The sequence below is a fragment of the Drosophila yakuba genome, chromosome 3R (genome assembly GCF_016746365.2).
Source record: "Drosophila yakuba strain Tai18E2 chromosome 3R, Prin_Dyak_Tai18E2_2.1, whole genome shotgun sequence".
Lineage (NCBI taxonomy): Eukaryota > Metazoa > Arthropoda > Insecta > Diptera > Drosophilidae > Drosophila > Drosophila yakuba.
Window position 1 is genome coordinate 9,191,063 of NC_052530.2, and position 19,597 is coordinate 9,210,659.

The 19,597-nt window shown below is 39.9% G+C and overlaps 6 protein-coding genes and 2 non-coding genes across 9 annotated transcripts; 3 read left to right on the forward strand and 5 right to left on the reverse strand.

Annotated features, from left to right (window-relative positions):
* The first annotated feature begins 48 nt into the window (after positions 1 to 48).
* LOC6536085 lies at positions 49 to 1,023 on the forward strand. The gene is made up of 2 exons (XM_002096659.3): positions 49 to 489; positions 558 to 1,023. The coding sequence occupies exons 1-2, from the start codon at positions 469 to 471 to the stop codon at positions 978 to 980; spliced, it is 444 nt and encodes a 147-aa protein (XP_002096695.3). The 5' UTR covers positions 49 to 468; the 3' UTR covers positions 981 to 1,023.
* A 1,660-nt stretch (positions 1,024 to 2,683) lies between these two features.
* LOC6536086 (pancreas transcription factor 1 subunit alpha) lies at positions 2,684 to 7,294 on the reverse strand. The gene is made up of 5 exons (XM_002096660.4): positions 7,011 to 7,294; positions 6,141 to 6,545; positions 5,911 to 6,076; positions 5,565 to 5,709; positions 2,684 to 3,158 (listed from the first exon to the last, which is right to left on the reverse strand). The coding sequence occupies exons 2-5, from the start codon at positions 6,329 to 6,331 to the stop codon at positions 2,905 to 2,907; spliced, it is 756 nt and encodes a 251-aa protein (XP_002096696.1). The 5' UTR covers positions 6,332 to 6,545; positions 7,011 to 7,294; the 3' UTR covers positions 2,684 to 2,904.
* Positions 7,295 to 10,823: 3,529 nt separating this feature from the next.
* LOC6540294 lies at positions 10,824 to 11,852 on the reverse strand. Its single transcript, XM_002087090.4, has 3 exons — positions 11,658 to 11,852; positions 11,426 to 11,608; positions 10,824 to 11,366 (listed from the first exon to the last, which is right to left on the reverse strand). The coding sequence occupies exons 1-3, from the start codon at positions 11,736 to 11,738 to the stop codon at positions 10,893 to 10,895; spliced, it is 738 nt and encodes a 245-aa protein (XP_002087126.1). The 5' UTR covers positions 11,739 to 11,852; the 3' UTR covers positions 10,824 to 10,892.
* A 730-nt stretch (positions 11,853 to 12,582) lies between these two features.
* On the forward strand, positions 12,583 to 12,654 carry Trnag-ucc. The gene has a single exon. It is a non-coding gene; the product is annotated as a tRNA-Gly (tRNA).
* Positions 12,655 to 12,661: 7 nt separating this feature from the next.
* Positions 12,662 to 14,140, reverse strand: LOC6536089. 2 transcript variants are annotated; one of them, XM_015192077.2, is made up of 5 exons: positions 13,984 to 14,140; positions 13,865 to 13,917; positions 13,214 to 13,402; positions 13,043 to 13,159; positions 12,783 to 12,980 (listed from the first exon to the last, which is right to left on the reverse strand). In XM_015192077.2, the coding sequence occupies exons 1-5, from the start codon at positions 14,024 to 14,026 to the stop codon at positions 12,924 to 12,926; spliced, it is 459 nt and encodes a 152-aa protein (XP_015047563.1). In that variant the 5' UTR covers positions 14,027 to 14,140; the 3' UTR covers positions 12,783 to 12,923. The 2 variants fall into 2 exon arrangements, with proteins under 2 accessions (XP_002096698.2, XP_015047563.1); XM_002096662.3 differs by having other exon boundaries at positions 12,662 to 13,159.
* On the reverse strand, positions 13,607 to 13,678 carry Trnag-ucc. The gene has a single exon. It is a non-coding gene; the product is annotated as a tRNA-Gly (tRNA).
* A 962-nt stretch (positions 14,141 to 15,102) lies between the features above and the next one.
* Positions 15,103 to 16,455, forward strand: LOC6536091 (ELMO domain-containing protein 2). The gene is made up of 2 exons (XM_002096663.4): positions 15,103 to 15,577; positions 15,670 to 16,455. The coding sequence occupies exons 1-2, from the start codon at positions 15,328 to 15,330 to the stop codon at positions 16,368 to 16,370; spliced, it is 951 nt and encodes a 316-aa protein (XP_002096699.1). The 5' UTR covers positions 15,103 to 15,327; the 3' UTR covers positions 16,371 to 16,455.
* Positions 16,456 to 16,592: 137 nt separating this feature from the next.
* LOC6536092 (secernin-3) lies at positions 16,593 to 18,596 on the reverse strand. The gene is made up of 3 exons (XM_002096664.3): positions 18,346 to 18,596; positions 18,090 to 18,277; positions 16,593 to 17,681 (listed from the first exon to the last, which is right to left on the reverse strand). The coding sequence occupies exons 1-3, from the start codon at positions 18,490 to 18,492 to the stop codon at positions 16,955 to 16,957; spliced, it is 1,062 nt and encodes a 353-aa protein (XP_002096700.2). The 5' UTR covers positions 18,493 to 18,596; the 3' UTR covers positions 16,593 to 16,954.
* Between the last annotated feature and the right edge of the window lie 1,001 nt (positions 18,597 to 19,597).

Sequence of the window (19,597 nt, forward strand, 5' to 3'; positions counted from 1 at the left end):
TGCCCGCCGAAATTCAAAAATTCATTCATCATTCAGTATGTGACAACATACCAAATCTTTATATAAGCTAAGCTTAATACAATAAAATCATAGTAAAGAGAAAAAACAATTAAGGAATCGATTTTCTTTTTACAGCATGCTCAATTATATTTCAAAGCACTTATTTATTTAGATTTCTTCTCCTTAAAAACGCTGAAACAAATATTTGTATATTAGTGCTGAAAATTAAATATTTATATAAACATTTTTAAAATAATAATCTCAACGTTTTCTAATTCTAAGACAGATGATCAAGTGTTTCGTGGAATGGTACCATTTGATGATTCAATTTTAAATAGTTTATGAGTTATGAGTTATAAAAGATAAAGGTCCAAAAATTAGTAAGCAGCAACCGAGAGTATAAAAGGCGCTGCCCATACATTTCCACTGCTGTCATTTTAAAACTATTTCTGTTGAAATACACGAGATATGGCAACCAGCTCGGAAAAGGTTCGCAAATAAATTATTAAGCATATACTAAACCATATTAAACAAATACAACTTTAACAAAACTATAGCAAAGTTTTGGAGATCTAATAGAGAGCATGGAATTGGTCGAGGCGGATAGGATATACGCGCTCTCGAACAGTGTCGGAAAGATCCTGGATGACTCGGAGGCTCGAAAAATCCTAAGGCACTTCATGGGAAGCGAAAAAAGGTCAGTGCAGTGTGTGGACATTTATGAGAAGTGCGCAGAGTTCCTTGAGAAGCACCCAAAGTACGAGTCCTGCGAGTGTGAAATCCTGGCCCGACTGGGACTACCCTCCCATCTGAAGCAGCGTCTATTTTATCGAATGAACAGAGGTGATCCCAATTCAATCAGCCTGTGCCTTAAAAACATCCAGGCAGAATGTCTCAGTGAGGTGGCCGAGTGTTTTCGCGACTTCAAAGACTCTATCACAAAAGTACGAATGAATCTTAAACTTAAGACACTAGGATAACCAAAAGAAACAAATATATAAAGCGATAAGAAGATGTATGAGACACATACTCTTTTAAACTTTTGCTTTTGATTTTTCAAAACTCATATATAAATAATGTTGATAAAAGCGCACGTTTGTATGTATATTTCTGACTTTATAGACCATTGACGTCTTCAAATTCTAACTTATTAATAAAAACAAACAGTTATGCAATTATTTTAATTTAAATTTATTTAAATCTTTATTTCAAAAAAGAGTAGTAAGATTTGTTATTTTCGGGGGTTATGTGGGGGTGTTCAAAATGATTTTTAAAAATGTTTTAAAGTTTGGGCGTGGCAGCTTAGTATCAGGAAAGACATTAGATTATTATAATTTCTTTGGCATCAACCTCTTAGGATAATCATATCTAGTTTTGACGATCGGAACGCCTTCCTATACCTGTGACATATTCTTCAACCAGCCCAGTACTCCCTTATACGGGTTAAATTGGAAAAGGTACCTACCCATTGAGCTAAGTATGGTGATTCATGAAATCTTGGTTTGATCTTCAATTTCTCAAGTATACAACTTGGAATTACCGACTCAAACGTAAAAAATTGTTAGATTCAGGTTGTAAGGACTTGTAAAGGTTTCACACTTTTTTATATTTGTTTTTAAAACCAAACAAAAATGTAAGCAATGTGTTTATATTGTTTACTGTAAAGTCATTATCAAATTCCTTATCCTTAAAGCCCGATTCAACATAATTGTCACAATTGTTCTGGACACTCACCCTTAGCTGGCAACTGATCAGATTTTGATAACCACGCACAGCTGTCGCCGCCGCCGACGGTTAATTAAATCGTTGACCACAGCAACCCAAACGAAAGGCACACATTTACATACGATCGAATTGATATATCAACTTGGATTGGCTCCCAATCGCAATCCCAATCGGTTCAATCACGTCATCACAGAAACACCCCTGCCACTAGCTAATCCTAATTGCAGATAAACATCTCCATTGCTCAGCCAAACGGACAACATCTGTCCGTCTCGAAGGTTGACAGTCGTAATGATGTTTTAAATGGCACGCTCACACCGCCAACTAAACGCTTAAAAATAATAATTTCCCATTTTTTAACGGAATTCCGTTCGGCGTGTGGGCATGCATGTCAAAAGACCGGAAATAATTTTCTAGTTGCAATGCCCTCTAAGCTGCAGGGTACACTTGACAAAATGATGAAACTATTAATCAAAAATTGGCTAAAAACTCAAAGTAAATAGTTTAGAAAAAGAAATGATAGACGGCTTGAGTCTTCTTTTTTGTATGCAATTAACAATATAAATACAATACAAGTCATTCCTATATAGCAATTTATCAAAGAATACAATTAAATTTGTTTGGACGTTAATAAAAATATGTTTAAAGAACGCATTTTGCTTTAATTTGGCATACGTTGGCATCTTTTGTTGAAAAATAAAAATAATAATATTTTGGCGGAGTGTACAATTTTTACCCACCCCCACGGGTGAAAATAAACTGCACTTGTACTTTATGATATCTGTCTGTTCGGCGGTTGTCCCTCTTTTTTAACGATATCGAGAATCGCGGGGTGCAGAGGCCACGAGGACAACCAGGGCCAGGTGTTCGATACACACTCGTGCTGATAACTATATAATTTATCCTCAAATTGTTCCCTTTGCCCTGGGCGCTTGAACTGCAATTAGATGTTGTTGGGTAGATTTGTGTGAAATGTTTATTCGATTTAAACTAAACCACTATGTATAACATTTAGATATTAGCAAACTTAGAGCAATTAAATACCACAGAACATGTTTTCTTTATATAATTATTAAGTTGGTTAATATGTGTTTGATGCCAGGACTAGCAAGGCTTGACTAGTACGATTTCCAATGAATCTCATTCTCTCTGACTCTTTTCAGGACTTGTTCCTGATGCTCACATTCCACTGCCGGTGCTGAAAATACTGGCCGTTGCTCCAGGATCCGACATATCCGCACCACTTCCGCTGAAGTCGTCGCTGCTCTGGTTGCTGTTTTGATTTTGATTCGAGTTGCTGTTGTTGTACAGCGGCAGGGGCTGCGAGTGGGGACCCCGTGGGTCCTCCGGTGTCCAGGTCCTGGCGTAGAGCTTACTGCCCGGATATCGGTCCCCCTTGCGGTACCAGGACAACGAGTGCGCCACACCGCCAGCTGCAAGTGATAGGTAAATGGTAAAGTGGTACATATGGTTAGCAAACATTGCGCTTTATCGTATACTTGTATTTTTAAAAAAGCAAAGAACACAAATAAACAGCTCGAACCCCAGGTATTTATTAAATGTTTTCAGCTCCACAGTGGCCTTTTATTCTTAATAGGCACGCTAATGACCTAAACATGTCATACGATTATAAAGACTCCAAGTAAATTATTTAACGTCAATTGCTACTTCAAATATATTAGCACACTATCTTTTTAGAAGTTAGTTTCACTTAGTATGCGTTCGTACAACACTTGACTATTCAAAGCCTTTAAATAAACTCTTAAGATCGATGTTCTTCTACATAACGTTTTCAACTCATTGCGATTGTTAATATTAATAATCACGGGTCCTTAAACTATACCCATTTAAAGTCAAGCGCCGCCCAAACAATTATAACTGTTGCCAAAAACTGAGCAAATGCCATTAGCGACCACATTACGGGTCCATCATCGAAGCAGGGCAAACAAATGTACGGAAAGGGTTGATACCCGGGGTTGCCCGGCTTGTTGTTGCAGCTGCCACCCCGCTGCGCCCCGCCATTTGCCTTGGACAAATAAAATCCTTATCCGCCACCCTCCCACCGCTCCTCCTGCTCCTGCGACCACATCCAATCAGAAGCAACATACCACCCAGTCGGGCAATTTGTAGCCCTCGCAGATCTCGAGTGCCTCATGCGGGTGCTGCTCAAATATGCAAACCCCGACCACTTCCGGCGCAGTTTCCGCATCTTTGCAAGTTGGTGTGAACATATGCCAGGCGCGTGCCAACAATCCCCAGCTCCTGGATCTTCCTGCCACCCATTTAAGTGGGCGTTTCGTGGAGATGGCGCCTCTCCACGCCAAACTTTGTTGGATTTTTGTTGTGTTTTTCTGCAACATTTTTAATGCCCGTTAAGCATGAAAACGCTTTCGCCATCAGCGTGGCCATCTCCCCGCTCCCCACTCCCCACTCCCCGTTCCCCCTGACCTGGTCGCCCTCCATTTGGCCTTTACGGGGGACGCCGACAGCGCCATCTGCCGGAGTGTAACGAATTTCCCACGCTATGATTATGTCGATTGGGCATTGTTGTTCCTGTTATTGTTACTATTCGGCTCGGATCGGATCGGCTGGCCTCCGCCCACCCCCGCTTGGATTCCCCTTGTCGGGGTTGCGAAGATGGAATCGGGCAAGGTGTATGCCATGGTGTGGCATGGTGACGTGTGGAGTGCATGCGGCACTTTTATCAGGTAGATACAAATTACAATTGGGAGCTTGCATGTTCCTTTTTTGCTGGATCAAATCGAAAACAAATAACCAAAATCTGGATGGTTATTAAAAGAGCAATCAGGTAGCAGTAAGAATAGTACATATAATACGGTTACCTACTAAATCTAACAATTTTTAAGGCAGTTGAATCAACTTAGAAGGAACATACAGGCCCTGTTTTGCCTATAGATAATAGGAAGTGCTTTGTCTGATATTCAATTCTTGGGGAATGGTATCATATTCCATTTTTAAATCCCATAATTTGGAATATAGCTACCAAAAACACTTTATCCTATTGTAATTAACCTATATATATTTTTTCATAATTCATTCGTAAAATGAATTTCCACAGCAGTAAATTCTAATACAAATCACCTCACTCTTATCAATCTAAAACCAGTTCCAACTCAACTTTAACCAGTTCAAATTCGTGTTGTGACACGGATGAAAAAAAATTGTACAAAAAATATCACATTTTTTAAGGGCTATACATAACACTCAATAAGTAACGTCACCCCTTCCGCATCCCAAAACCCCAAATCGACACCCTTTTGGCTTTCCAAGTGGACCGACTATTAGCTATGCAGATGCTTTCCAAAGATCGCGAGGCCCAGAAACTCGCCGTTGCCTGCAGTGTCATACATTTTGAATAGGAAAATTATTAACCAAAAAACCATGACCAAAGCAACTTTTATGAGCCGGCTCATGGGGAACCCCTAATCCAGGCCATTGTAACCAGGGTGCCAGACCACATCCACATCCGTATCCGTACTCTCACATCCTCGATGATCGATGCGACGGCAATGAGCAAAACAATTTCCTTGACTGGCAGTCACGCAAAGCCCGCAATGCGAACCCAGAACGCCGCGCGAAAAGTGTGAAAATTCTAATTAGTTACACTTAGGCAGACACGGCAGACCCCGAATCGATGATAGGATGCAGCTCAGCATCCCCTGTGCAGGACGGGGTTCAGCGCGAATCCCATCCATTCCACCGATAACCTTTGAATGAGGCCAGTGCCCCGGATGAATTATGTTATTAGATGTGTACCAGGCCCGTTGACCATCCGCCCACCTAAATGCTGCATGGCATTTGTTTGATTGACAACTCACTGCGATCCTTGAGGATAATTTTCTTGGGCGGCTCCTTCTGGTAGTTACGCTGCAGACTTAAGCCCGGCTCGTTCCCGTTCTTATCCTTCTTGACCATCTCGCTGAGGAAGGTTATGTAGCTTATGGCCAGCTTGAGTGTGTCGACCTGGGGAGAACCGGAATTTAAATGGTTGCGTTAAAGAGATTACATGATTAGTTATATAAGATTGTGAATAAAATAACGAAATTATGTCATTTCATACACGTTAGTTGTATTAATTAGTTATATCATATAATAATACATATATACATAAGTTATATCACGGATATACGACTTAACAATGATAGGTTATCTTTTTCAAATTACCTTGCTCAGTCGCTTCTCGTAGGGCAACGTGGGAATGTGGGTGCGCAGACCCTCGAACGCCTCGTTGATGCTCTGCATCCGGCGGCGCTCTCGGAGATTGGCCGCCTGTCGTTGCTGGGCCATTTGGGAGGCGCACTTTAAGCGTCGGGGCTTGTGGCTTCTCCGGCTAAATGGGGAGAAGCTGGAGTGGATTAGTTAGGCTCCAGAACGCAAACTAACGTCATACTTACGTCTTCTCGGTGTTCTCCTGGTCGCTGTTGAACCCACTGCTATAGGCATCGTCCTCGTCATCACTCTCCGAGCTGTGCTCGTCCCCGAAAAAGTAATCGGAGCTGGAGGTAGAGGCGTTGGTGGCCTGTGATCCCTCAAAGAAATGGCGCGCCATCGTGGCTTCCAAGTCGAAATTATCCATGGAAAACATGGTCGATGAAGCGGAGAGCTCGAAGTTGGTAAATCTGTTGCGCTTCTGTTTGTCTGCCTAATTGCCAGCTAAGTGCATAACGGTAAAGCTAACACTTCCGATCCGCAGATTGGCGACGCGTGACCAGCACGTGTCCCAAGGTTCGAGATCCTGGAGGGGGGGCAGCGAGCTGGACAAGTGAAACGCGTGTTGTTGGTCCTTGACTTTTGCCTCTCTGTGAAAGAGTATTTAATATTTCGGGGTGATACCGATAATAAATATGTTCAACACATTTCGATTAGATAAGATTGGATTTACGGGCTAATAGATATAAAGTATATCATTTACATGAATGTGAATGTAATTTACAATCGACTTGTAAACAGAATAAAAGAAGATACGATATGAAGAACGTGTTTCATTATCGGATTACAGGTTCAATAAGTCTGTTGAAAAAGGCATTTCAAATATAAAGTACAAAATCATAAAACGAATTAATTGTTAAAGTTTGCTTCAATTGAGTTTTGACATAAACTTAAAAATAATTAGATTCATTTATTTAGGGTTTTATGAATAATATATTTTTACTGTTCTTTTCCGTGTTCGTCTTTATATTTATGCATTTATTACCACGCAAACGATTATTTTCTAATTAATGTTGTCTAATGTTTTAAATGACTGTTCCTATTGCTTAACTTACCCAAACACTCAAGAGTTTGCTATAATCCTCTGACTAGACTTAGATACAATAACACCGATAACTTCTCAACTACTATGGTTTTTATAGTTCACTGCAGTACTCTTTCAAATTGCACATAATCTAAGCAGTAAACATTTCCACATTCACATTCCACATTCAATTAATAGAGTAATTTCCCAGTGGCCAACACCCAAGTAATCCTTATAGATGCAACGGTACCGCGCACTCTGACATCGAAACGCGAACCGTGTTGCGAACTCTCTGACTGCCGGGAAGCGAATGCCTGGAACTTCCACAGGACCTGTCTGATAAGAATAGTGCGCCGAGGGGTGGAAGTGTGCTATCCTGCAATGGCGGCGCCACATCAAAAGGTACAGCCAAAGGGGCGGCGCCGAAGTTTCCGAGCTTCCACCAATCAGAGCTCGGCGAGCTGAAAGTTTTTGCCAAGCAGGGTTGCATTTCAGGGTGTGATAAGCTTATTAAGTTTGCCGAGAGGCGGGGGGTTGGGTAGAGATTTTGATTTTCAGGCCGTGCTCTATACCACTTTCACATTGTGAGCGCATTCAATTGTTTTTTGATTCGAGCGCTCGTTTATCTGTTTAAGCGGAATTATTGCCCAAGTGCTTGACAATGGAAGGTGTTGATGTTGGATGTAGACAAGTGTTTCGCCAGGAGGAGGAGGGGGGCTGCATCAAGGGGGTTGAGCTGGCAGCTGCACAAGTTCCGCAGTGATGTTTGGAAATAATGATTACGCTTGTGCTGTTCCCATGGCCTGGATTACTTGGTACCACTCCTAAGTCTAATTAATGATTTGTTGCAACCAAGAGGAGCTCAGCAAATATGGTAAAAAGTACACAGAATAGCTTGCCTACCAAAAAACTGCCGACGGAATTTGTCAACCAGCATAATATTTTAGCATAGCAGAGCCAAAATTCAAATATTTGCACTGTCTAGGATTTTCTTTTTCCCTTTTTTGGAAACAACTCCATTAAAAGCCGATCGCACTATGTACTGCATATATTTCGGGGCTCTCCAGAGACAAGGGTGTCAAAATATGTTACACTCGACGAAAAAACAATGTAAATAAATTGATACACAAATGTAATTAAAATGAGTTTATGATGTATGATATTTAGTTCATATTTGGTTTTATAAATTATATGGAGCCTCCATCAGGATACTTAGTCGAGTTGGTCTGGCTATGCCCGTCTGTATGTCCGTCCGTGTGAACGCTGTAATCTCGGGAACTATGAAAGCTAGAGAGCAAGCAGATTCAGCAGACTCAGAATATTGCCATTTCTATCGTTACGCCATCAAAATTTGGATATTTCTACCTAGCACTGTCTATCTATCTATATGAGGTCGAGGCAATCGACCAAAGCGTTGTATCTTACTTTGAATCTTATTATCTTATTTGAGACTAAGACGAAAGTATTTGTAACAAACATTTTTAAACCTAATTGTGAGAAAGTGACTCTTATCCCTGCGAATATACATATGTAGTTGAGCGGCACACTAAACCTTTGAATTTATTTTTCCTGTGTATCCCCGAGTATGCTGCCATCCCCCGATGCGTTGCCGTGCTCATCCTGGTCCTGCTGCTCGGTGAAACTCTGTTTGTTTGTTGTCCTTTTTCCTGCGCCTGTCCTGTGTGTGTTGCCTCATCATCAGACAACCTCACTAAGGCTACCATGATAAACAAATTGTTTTGCCTTCGCCAGGAGCCTGCCTCCTACCCCCAATCCTTCCTCTTTGTTTCAGCGTTGTTATCGTTGCCGGCGCTGCTCGTTTTGTGCAGCTGTATAAACAAATTAGTTTTCAATTTTATCAAGTTGTCTTGCAGTGGCAATTTGTGGGCGGAAAGCTTTGAGGTTTTTACGGGAGATCACAGGCCACGATAGTTCATTCATCGCCATACCTATCGCCATATCTGTAAAAGCAATATTTTACCTATAAAGTTGGGATTTTCCATATTCCCGTAACAATAGTGTGTTCTCTTATTCCCACCTAAGAAAACAAATACCCCGCTGTATAATTAATGCCTTTAGTCCAAATTACCACACAGTATGGTAAGAGTAATTATAGAAGATATAAAAAAAAGAAAACGAAAATTACCAAAATTAAAGTCGTTTGTAAACGGGGTTCTTAATTTCAATTTGTAAGCGTCTAAAATTAAAACATAAACATTATATATTGTTTAATATTTCTCATATAAGGAAAGTAAAGCACTTTTGAATTAGTCTTTTAATAATTTAAATAACGTCGTATTAAAAGTTTTTGAATTCGTTCTTCTTCTTCATTTTTCGAACTCTTAGCCGCTGTACAACTATTAAACATACACTCTGTAATTTAAAAAACAACTTAAATTAGCCGAGCTGGTCGGCACTCGGCGAATTATGCACACGGCATATAACACAATCAAGCGTAACCACCTCTTTGGCAGACAACCCTATATACATATATGTATATCCTGTACGATCTGCGATATCATTACACGCAATTGCCCTGCCGCAAGGGTATTTGCCCTTGGCCTCTCCCCCTTTTCTTCTGGCTAGGTACTTTTAATTTTTTGTTATTCGAATTCTAATTAAAAACCCCAGCGCATTGTTGAGGTGAAGCCAAAGTAGGATCGAAATGCTTATCACACTGCTCACACAGCAAATCTGCCCTGCAGTCCAAGTCCATCCGCTGTATTGACACCGGGCATTAGGGAAACGCCGGGAAATCCCTTCAAGTGCATGCCTCGCCGAATCCTGAATTGTGTAAATTTTAATCTCATTTGAAAAGTTGTTTCGAAAGTGCAAAAATTGACATCAGCAATGAGGATAGACATTTAGAAAGGGGTGTGTTCAGCGCTGAGGGGATTCTGCAAGGATTAAAACTTTTGAATCGTACTGAAAAGTTGTTCAATTATATTTTTAACGACCCATGTGGGCTGAACCGAATTTTAGTTCAGTGACTGAACTGAAATACAACTCAACATAGCCCTTGTGAGGTCTGAGTCTCATAATTCCGTTGAGTAAAAAGTGACAGTGCAAATGCTTTGTATTCCCCAACAGAATAAGCACGTGAGTATTTTCGCACGCTGAATGTAAAACAGATAACTGCTAACATATACATACCAAGAAATAACAATTTGACTACAATTTCCTATACTTTATCCAGGTTTTACTTGTTTTTCGAGAATACTACATTAGATATTGTAATACTATGCATATCTCACATGTGACGGCGATAAGACAATCGTATATTCTCTATCAACCGTCAAGCCTTTTGGACTGTTGGACGAACACTTCAGGTGGAAGTTTACCATGGGATATCCAAGATATGACTGATCAAGTATCAAAAAGGCCAAGACGGACAGACGGACGGACAGACGGACATGGCCAAATCGACTCGGCTATTGATCCTGATCTAGTATACCCTTTTACTCTACGAGTAACGGGTATAATTACCAAGTCTATAAAGCTTAAGGTTACTTGCAGATGGTGGAACTTGTCATCTAAAATGATGCAGTCCTTCGTTCTTGGGCGAGAAGTCTAAAATATACCTAAGATAAAAGTCACTTACCTAATTTAGCTTAACCAATATAATTATTCTGTTAATTATTTGAAAGTGTGTCTTTACTAAAACTGAGTCCAGTACATTAAAAGGAACTATTTATGTTTTTAGATAAATGAAAATTAAACTTCAAAACCGTTAATAATTCCCTGGTAATAATAAAAAGTACTGATCGAACATTTTCGTTATAAAAAAAAATAAAATGCCGTTTTTTAAGACAAAAACTATTCCTCCACTTAATAAATTATTTGATTTTGCGTAATTTTCTTCTTTTACTAAATAACTCAGTATAATTAATTCGGCTTGCGTTTTAGGTTTATATTAAACCATTACTACTTGGAGTTCTACATATTTTAAGGCCTGTTCGCCACTGAACTCCGAGATCGCACCGCCTAAAGACCTGAGCTCGGAAAATTGCCACTTATGAATAGTTCTCATTCCCAATTGTCTGCCCATTATTTGCGAGGATTGGGATGTGGATATTGCGACAACGGCCTGCGGTCTTTCCATCTGGATCTCCTCAGCCAGCTGCACTAGTACCTCGAGAGGCAGCTTGCCGTGGGCCATGAGCTTCACCATCTGGATGGAGTGCTGGCATAAAACGTGGCCCAGGCCACGTCGTCTGAATTCCGGCAAAGTTCCCATGTATTCCACATCTGCCGTGCTGTCCACCTGGCAGTGCTCGTTGACATCAAAGCTTGCATCGACAGCGTCCCAAAGTTTAATATATTTCATCATATTTGGACTCTTGACTTGGGACCTAACGGCGTAGTATGAGGTCATTCTTTTTGTGTTCTGTTAAGGTGCACTAATAAAATACAAGTGGTTAAAGCCAAGTGCACAGTGATACCTACAAATATTGTATTAGCGATTGCAGCAACAATTCTGTCACTTTCCACATGACGTATAGCAAATGATATTCCTTGGGATATTATGAACCTTATCAATTTACGTAGCTCGGCAATGGCCAACGGACAGTCTTTCAAGTTAGAGATCACACATCCGAATTCATGGTTCACCGATATATTCACAAGCAACTGCGACAACATAATAAGTGTAAATGTTTACTCGTTAGCGGATGCATACCTCTTCAACTTCATCATAAAACTGTGCTGTCACACGCAGGACCTCAAACTCCCCATCAAAAATACCGACGCAGTCCTTCATCGCTAGAATTCCAGAGCAATTGTTTTATTTATGTATTCGTTTTATTGTTTAGCCCGATTTTTATTCAGACTGCTAATATGATCTATTTCAAAGTACAGCTTGCCTTTTAATAAATGTATGTATATGTGAATACCATATACATATCCCCCTATTAATGTGGAAAATTGCAATTTTCCTAGCGTTGAATATACTCGTAAACAAGTCTTAGTAAATACAAGATAACAAAAAGTAACGATTTGCAGCAGCAAGTAAAGTAACGCATGGATTATTATTTTGAGCTGCCAGTTTTACTTACAAAACAAACAACATACATTTCGTAATTGTTAGGAAAAATAATACACTTAAACTAAATATTACAAGCAATAAAAAAAAAATTCAATACCTGTAAATAGCAGTGAGAAAAATTCTGAAATTCGGCACCGTATAGTTATGGCAAAAAAAATTAGGATACAGTGCCTTTCGCATATAACTTTCTTGTTAAAAAAGTAAAACATTTTACGCTTAAACATTAACGGAGAATCGGAACTTAAAGATTACTTACAAAGCATTCCAAACCATAGATTACTTCATCAATCTTGGTAATATTCAACATATAATATATATATATATGGCTTTGCGTTAAAACTAGAATATTTATAAGCTTGGGGTCTTAATGTTGGTCATAATTTCCATTCTCTATCTTCACTTGGTTTCCTCTAAGCAATTCAAATTTAACTGAAATTGTTAGTGTGACCGCATGCTGATAGCAACTACTATCGATAAAAAAAATATATAATATCAAACGAGATTTTACGTGTAAGCTGTACACCACACAAGAAGAAAAACGATTCTTTCTGAACGCATGGCGTCGGTGGTGTAATGGTTAGCATAGTTGCCTTCCAAGCAGTTGACCCGGGTTCGATTCCCGGCCGACGCACAACCAATTTTTTATACAAATTTATTATTTTATTTTAAAAGTTATAGATGACATGCTCGCAAGACTGGTGGATAGGGCTGATTCGCTCGTTAAATCGTTTTCCATTGTACATGAACTCCGAATAGGAAACAGTGTTAATTACTTTAAAGCCTGTTGCTTTTCCAACTTTTTGGGAGAAACTAGAGGTCCAGAGTGCGGTGACAGCAGCTGGGCGTTTTGATCTCAGCTTTTCATCAATATCCTCCAGGCCCCTTCCTTCAGCCAACTCCTTAGTCAGTTGAATTGTGAACTGGGACAACGAGCGCGCCAAACCCAATCGCTCGTGGCTAGGTAAAGTAGCCAGAAACATCAGTTCACAGAAGCAAGACATGTTGAACATGGCACATACATCAATTCTTTCATCCACTTCGATCATAAAGTCCATTAAACGCCTTGCCTGAGGACTTTTAACGTCCTCATTCCGAAATTTAAGAAAGAAGTGATCATCGCCAGGAGGTGGTGCGAACTGTGTTTTTGACCAGTTAGGATTAATGTTGTTTAAATAAATATCGAGTTTTACCTGAATTTTATTAAACGACACTGACACAACACGTCCAGTATCAACCTCTTTAACTAACAAAGAAACACCATCCAGAGCGGTTTTTTGGCACAACTTCCGCAAATCCAACCGAGCTTGACGATTTTCCGGTAAATTAATTTCGCAGGCAATGCATACCGATTCATTAAGAAAGAATGATCCCTCAAGGACCTGAAATGATCAATGAAAAATCCAATTATCAAAAACATCGGGAAACCACAGAACTAGCATCTTAGTCATAAACAACTTTAATGAACGCTTTTTACCCTAGTCCCTCATATTTTAATGGTTAAAAAAACTTGTCTGTTGGAAACCACCACAAAATACCATTTGTATTTTTAGGAGAAACAAGAATATAAAAGCAAAAAAGTTAACTGCGTCGGCCGGGAATCGAACCCGGGTCAACTGCTTGGAAGGCAACTATGCTAACCATTACACCACCGACGCCACGCTTGTGCCAATGCACAAAATTAGTTTTATGCTTTGGAAAAGCTAACGATAATACATTTTGCTTTATATAAACATTACCAAGCGAGTGAACTTTAAGCTTAGTTTTTGATCGTCTTATATTCAGCAACAACTTTTTTATGGCCGATAGGCAAATTTGTCGGAGTTCCATGGAATTATACTCACATCTAGCGCATCTTCCAGGTCGGATTGTGTGACACTGCGAACCTCAAATTTACCTGGAGAGTATAGAAATTTAAAACTGGAATTGGTGGCTGAAATATTTTTTTGTGCATGGCACTTACCGTCGTGTAGGGTTCCCCAGAGTCTTCCATTTTCCGCCCGCATTCTGAAGCTCTTATCAGTCAGCTAGCTAGCCGCGAAATATAGAAGCAACCGCGTCCAGTGTTAGTCTCTAACTGAGCGATATACATAGGTTTACGACTAGGCAACAATATGTATATTTTAAATGGAAGCTTTGACCACCGAACACATAGACGTAAACCATCTAATCTAATCGCATGCTCACGCGATGATTTTGGATGATACCATCAACTTAATAGAGCATTTTAAAATGATCAGAAATATGCAACGCCCATTTAGTCTCAGTAGTGCATCGTTACATCGAAATGGCACGCTGTAAGCTGAATTAACAAATAAACTCTTTTGTAAGTATAAACTCTTTTGTAAAAATAATTATCGGTAATCGAATTGGATTTCGGGTTATAAAACTCTTCAAATTTTACCTCGGGCTTAATATGGGCCTTGGCTTCTGATACACTTTTATGCCTGCGATTTTTAAACGCTCGGAACGCCAGTCTAATTTTATTGACGTAGTCTCTAAAAAATATCCTTCCTGCTTTTTAGATTCTGCAATTTAAAAAATTCGAATTTATAAATAGAGTAGGATGCATGCTCTACAAAACAAAGCGTTGTTAAAATTTCCAAACTTTTTTAAAGATATTTTATTGTGGAAGCCATCAAAATTAAAATCAACCAAAAGGTCTATGGCGAATATGGGACGTGGTGACCTGCCTGTTTTATTTCGTCCTCCATCGTATTTTTTTGTCCCAGGGCAGTAAAATTTTCAAGATCGAACTAAGGAACGTAATTGGAGTTTTACTCAATCTGTTAGATTCCGTTAAATTTATGAATATAAATACAAGTACAGCACAAATACAGCAGTGTGACCGTTTATTGAACAGCGTATTAAGTGAAAGTTGCTATAAAATGTAGGGCATCGCTTTTTTTGTCAAAAATGTATTTTCCATTTCAAAAGGAATCATTTTTCTTTAAGCTATGTTATTTAAGCTATAATTGTATTTATTACGATAACAGCACTAAGCATTATTAACGTGTCTCTTAAAAGCAAAGCGAATTTTTTTCAGGAATACCTTCAACGCCGTCTACTTTTCGCTATTTACAGCACTGCCTGATCAGCTGCTTAATTTTTTTAAATAATACATTGGATTTGTTATTGTTGAGGGTCAATCATAAAATCTATTTAACAACAACTCGCAAAAGTGCAATATAGTAGATAGAAACGCAAGGCTGTGATCAAAAGCCAATTCTGATGTGTTGCCCTGGTAACTGGGCCCAAACAAACGAAATCGGAAAATCTCAATAGTTATCTTAACCGCTTTAGTAAAATGTTTATTCTCGACCGAATACTGCCTTTTATTTTTAGCTATATAAGGCCGTTTATAAAGTGGTTCCTGCACGCCTTCACCAGGCTCTCAGAGCTCCAGAGGATTTGCTATGGGGCGAGGGCGGGAGCCAGTCGGACTAGTCAGGTGGAAAGGTCCCTTACATTGTCCAAAAGAACACAAATACAGCGACTTGTACTTGACCTTGATGGGGCGGCGCCATACGTGAACAACGAGGAGCTTCTGGAATTCGGTTAGTCCAAGACATTGCTTAATATTTGTAATTCAAGCACCACAATCATTTTAATATTTATACATATTATATATACATATTTACACTTCCAGCTCCTCGCGCTGCTCGTATTGTGATGCAAGCGAAACGCATCAAGCACAATGTGCACCCAGACTTTGCCCGGCTCTTGGGCACATGCGTGACGAGTATTTGGGGCTACCGTAGACTGATGCATCAAGTGGAACAGCTTCGGGCGGAGAAATACGACTCGGATAACCTCGACCACGAAGAAAAGCTGTTGAGATTATGGCAACTGCTGATGCCAGAGACTCCCCTCACCGGTCGCGTAACCAAACAGTGGCAGGACATTGGCTTCCAAGGCGACGATCCAAAGACGGACTTTCGTGGAATGGGCATGCTCGGCCTGGAGAATTTGCTCTACTTTGCCACTGCCTATAACGACGCAGCCAAACATGTGCTGTTGCACTCGATGCATCCCACCCTGGGTTACACCTACGCCATTGTGGGCATTAACCTCACCTCCATGGCCTTCAATCTAGTAAAAACAGGCTCCGCCAAAACCCACTTCTACAATTTGGTGGTGCAGCACAGACAGGATTTCAGCACCGTAGAGGATTTCCACAAGTTGTACTGCTATTTATTCTTCGAATTTGACCGCTTTTGGATGGAAAGCGACCCGCGAAACATTATGGACTTCCGCGAGATATACCAGGCGTTTGAAATTACAAAACTAGAGGCCTTGCACAATGATAGCACCATTTTTAAGACCAATTTGGCTGTAGAATCCGTCTGAAAACTGACAGTGTAAAAAGAAATTTTGTGGCTGTATGACTTAGTCCGATTTTGTAAATACATGATTAGAGTGCGGCTAAATGAAATCATTTTCTTTATATTTGTCATTCTTAAATTAAAGTGATCATTTGAGAGAACTTGTCATTTCGCTTCTAAAATCACTTTGTAATAAAAAAAAATAATAATCATGAAGTAAGTATCCAAATACGATAAACCGCTTTAATTTTTGTATAAATGCAGATTTTATGCGTTTATTTGAGAGCCATATATACTTTATATTTGTATATGTATTCATATATATTTTAATGCAAGTATGTAAATTGTTAAACTAAGCCTGGAATGTCACATAATAATACTTTAAATTCAAGTCGGAGATTGCCCACTGAGACAGAATAAATAATAATTTAAATATCACGCAAAAGCATACAAACTAAACGAAATAAAACAGTAGAGATTGCACAAGAAAATAATTTGCCGACTATAGCCTATTTGGTAATGCCATAAGAATGCTAACGTCAAATCCCAATGCTCAATAGAGCTTGCAAGCTAGTTTTTGGAGTATCCATATAGACAGTATTCGTTGGTCTAGCGATAGAACTTGACTTCCGCCTCGACGCAGTCCTTGAGCAGTTCGTCCAGCTCGTCGCTGGCGTGATCCTGCAGAGAGAAATAGTTATTTAGCTCGTCCACGCAGGAGCGCTCCAGGCTACGCAAGTGCTCCAAGGCGGCCGGCTTGCGTTGAGAGTGTAGCTTGTGCAGCAACGTCAAGTCTGCATCCGCCTGCACTTGGGTGAGAGGCGAGATCCTCGGCTTTGGGGCAAAAACGAACGGCTTGAACACAGACTCGGCGGCATTGGGCGTGCCGGTAAACCAATGGCACGAAATTCCCTTCGCCGACAACACTGAAACGGTGGCCGCCCTTGAGCTGCTCGCATTACTGGCGGCACGCAGTGTCTCAAACATATCGTGCTGGGTGTATGTTCCATCGCCAGCTGGCTTTGGACCACACCAATCCTCTGCCGGGGCCTGGGCCTCAGCATCATGAGCAGCGGCAAAACTGGCGGCATCATCCAATCCCTCGCTTGACTTGTTCACCACAGTTGTCACAGCCAGTCCTCCGGAGGGCAACCGCAAAAAGCTGGCCTCCAATTTCTCGGCGGCCCATACCTTGCCAGAGCAGCTTACAAACCAGGCAGCAACTGCATCACAAGCGATGAAGTTCATTTTGGAGTTGTCGTGACCGTGACTGGCCACCAAGGCTCCAATCCGGTCCACAGCATCGTCCACGTCTTTGGCCACAGCCAAAGTCAAGCTACAAAAAATTGATTAAATTATTATATGGTATATAGTAATTTAAACAGCATTAGTAGAGATATCCCTTCAACATTAAATTTCAGATTGATTCGTATGTACTTATCTACCAGTGCAAGTAAGTAATTATCTAAGAAAAATTACTAGGGCACTATCGAATTAAGGCCTCAAGTATTAATCAACTCTAAAGAACATAAAATGATTGGACAGTAAATTACAAACTTCATTGCATACTTTGACAAAATATGCACGTTCTTCATCAAATATACTAAATATGTACATATATACATACATAGAATATTTTAGATATTACTTTTTTTTAGTTCAAATAATATGCTTCGCTTTGCATAGTTTGTTAATACGCTAATGTAATTAAACCCTAAATATTGAATTTTAAAGGAAAACGTACCGCACTATATCCGTGCCCAGGAGGCTGTCGCTGTCCCTGGCCTTGTTTTCACCTGCCGCCCAGGTGAGACCTAGGGCCACTCCGCGTTCGTTGGCCCCGAAGTCACCACCCCAGAGACCCGGCTTCGGTTTTTGCAATATGACACGCAACACATCGCCGCCCGTCTCGGCAGTAGCTCCACCGTCAGTCTGAAAAGCGAGGCATTTGGGTGGTGAGTCATTGATCGAGTTTCGTTTTTGGAGGAGTCTGTCTTTACCTTCCCCTCAAGCACTTCGGTGGCATCGTAGAAGCAAACCTCCGAGGCAATGTTGACGTTTTTTTCGTCCTCCGCATTGCGACCAATGATCAACGTTCCTTCGGCACAGTTCTCGGGCAAAACAACAAAGCAGTCGCCGTTGGTCATTTTTATCCGTGCTTTTCTCGCGGACAAGTTTCTTCAGAAATGCGAGAGGGAGTTGCAAAATTGATTTTTCCCACAGCTGTTTCAGGTTCAAACGTTATTCAACACTGCGCGTCTTATATCGTGGAAAAGATAATGTGACGTCTGGCAACGTCGGATATCATTTATTTGTTTACTAAATACATTATATGTACTTCAAATTAATTCCAGACATATTTATGTAATATAAAAAAAAATAAATAAATAAAAAAAAAACTATACTGTAACAATTTTATATATTCTTTATTAACGATGTTTCTCCTTCAACTTCTCGATCCAAAGTCCTTTCTTCTTGCTCCTCGATCACTTATCTACATTCGATATATCGATGATACTATCGTTCATTCTTAAATCTATTCAATTAATTCTATCGATATTTAGTTATTTAGTATTTACAATTATATACAGTTTACATTCGGCCTACCTGACTTATGATCGACCTCGATCTACAATAGTAATGCTATAGTATGGTTTACAACGGTTTTCCAATGTTTCAATCTCGCTGGTTCTAATATACTCTTAAATGGTAATTGGGTTAATTGACAATCATCTACATCAACAATTTCATAACGGTCATTTTCAAATACTCTATTTACTTTATAAGGGCCGCGATACTTGGGTGCGAATTTCTTATTAACTCCAGGTGTTGTATCAATATTTCGTATAGCTACAAAATCTCCGACTTTATATTCCAGAGGGGCTTTATGTTTCTTTGCATAATATTGCTCATTCTTATATTGTGAGTGCTGTATATTCCTATTAGCCTTTAAACGGATACTGTCTAAGTCTTTTTGCTCTAAATTAAACTTGTCCTCAATGTATTCTGATAATTCATCAACTATAGGGCCTTTTTGACTCACACCAAATAATAGAATACTAGGTGATTCTTGAGTACTACTATGAATGGAATTATTAATGGCAAACTCAACTTTATTTAATAACTTATACCAATCCGCCTGCTCTATTGGCTCTGATAATTTACCTAACATAGGTGTTAAGATTCTGTTCACTCTCTCTACTTGCCCATTGGCTTGAGGTGCGCCTGTAGCCACCTTGATATGCTCTATTT

Bases quoted from the DNA above. Each gene is read 5' to 3' on its own strand.
- LOC6536089 (XM_002096662.3), bottom strand. From the start codon at position 14,026: ATGCGGGCGGAAAATGGAAGACTCTGGGGAACCCTACACGACG. The intron at 13,918-13,983 runs GTAAGTGCCATG...TATACTCTCCAG, and splicing joins CTGGGGAACCCTACACGACG to GTAAATTTGAGGTTCGCAGT. The intron at 13,160-13,213 runs GTAAAACTCGAT...TCAAAAACACAG, and splicing joins TGTCGTTTAATAAAATTCAG to TTCGCACCACCTCCTGGCGA.
- LOC6536091 (XM_002096663.4), top strand. From the start codon at position 15,328: ATGTTTATTCTCGACCGAATACTGCCTTTTATTTTTAGCTATATAAGG. The intron at 15,578-15,669 runs GTTAGTCCAAGA...TTACACTTCCAG, and splicing joins CGAGGAGCTTCTGGAATTCG to CTCCTCGCGCTGCTCGTATT.
- LOC6536085 (XM_002096659.3), top strand. From the start codon at position 469: ATGGCAACCAGCTCGGAAAAG. The intron at 490-557 runs GTTCGCAAATAA...ACAAAACTATAG, and splicing joins TGGCAACCAGCTCGGAAAAG to CAAAGTTTTGGAGATCTAAT.
- LOC6536092 (XM_002096664.3), bottom strand. From the start codon at position 18,492: ATGACCAACGGCGACTGCTTTGTTGTTTTGCCCGAGAACTGTGCCGAA. The intron at 18,278-18,345 runs GTAAAGACAGAC...CTCGCTTTTCAG, and splicing joins CCGAAGTGCTTGAGGGGAAG to ACTGACGGTGGAGCTACTGC. The intron at 17,682-18,089 runs GTACGTTTTCCT...AATTTTTTGTAG, and splicing joins CTGGGCACGGATATAGTGCG to CTTGACTTTGGCTGTGGCCA.
- LOC6540294 (XM_002087090.4), bottom strand. From the start codon at position 11,738: ATGAAGGACTGCGTCGGTATTTTTGATGGGGAGTTTGAGGTCCTGCGT. The intron at 11,609-11,657 runs GTATGCATCCGC...ATGTTGTCGCAG, and splicing joins TTTATGATGAAGTTGAAGAG to TTGCTTGTGAATATATCGGT. The intron at 11,367-11,425 runs GTAGGTATCACT...GCACCTTAACAG, and splicing joins CAATCGCTAATACAATATTT to AACACAAAAAGAATGACCTC.
- LOC6536086 (XM_002096660.4), bottom strand. From the start codon at position 6,331: ATGTTTTCCATGGATAATTTCGACTTGGAAGCCACGATGGCGCGCCAT. The intron at 6,077-6,140 runs GTAAGTATGACG...CTCCCCATTTAG, and splicing joins CAGGAGAACACCGAGAAGAC to CCGGAGAAGCCACAAGCCCC. The intron at 3,159-5,564 runs GTGAGTTGTCAA...TATCACTTGCAG, and splicing joins AATTATCCTCAAGGATCGCA to CTGGCGGTGTGGCGCACTCG.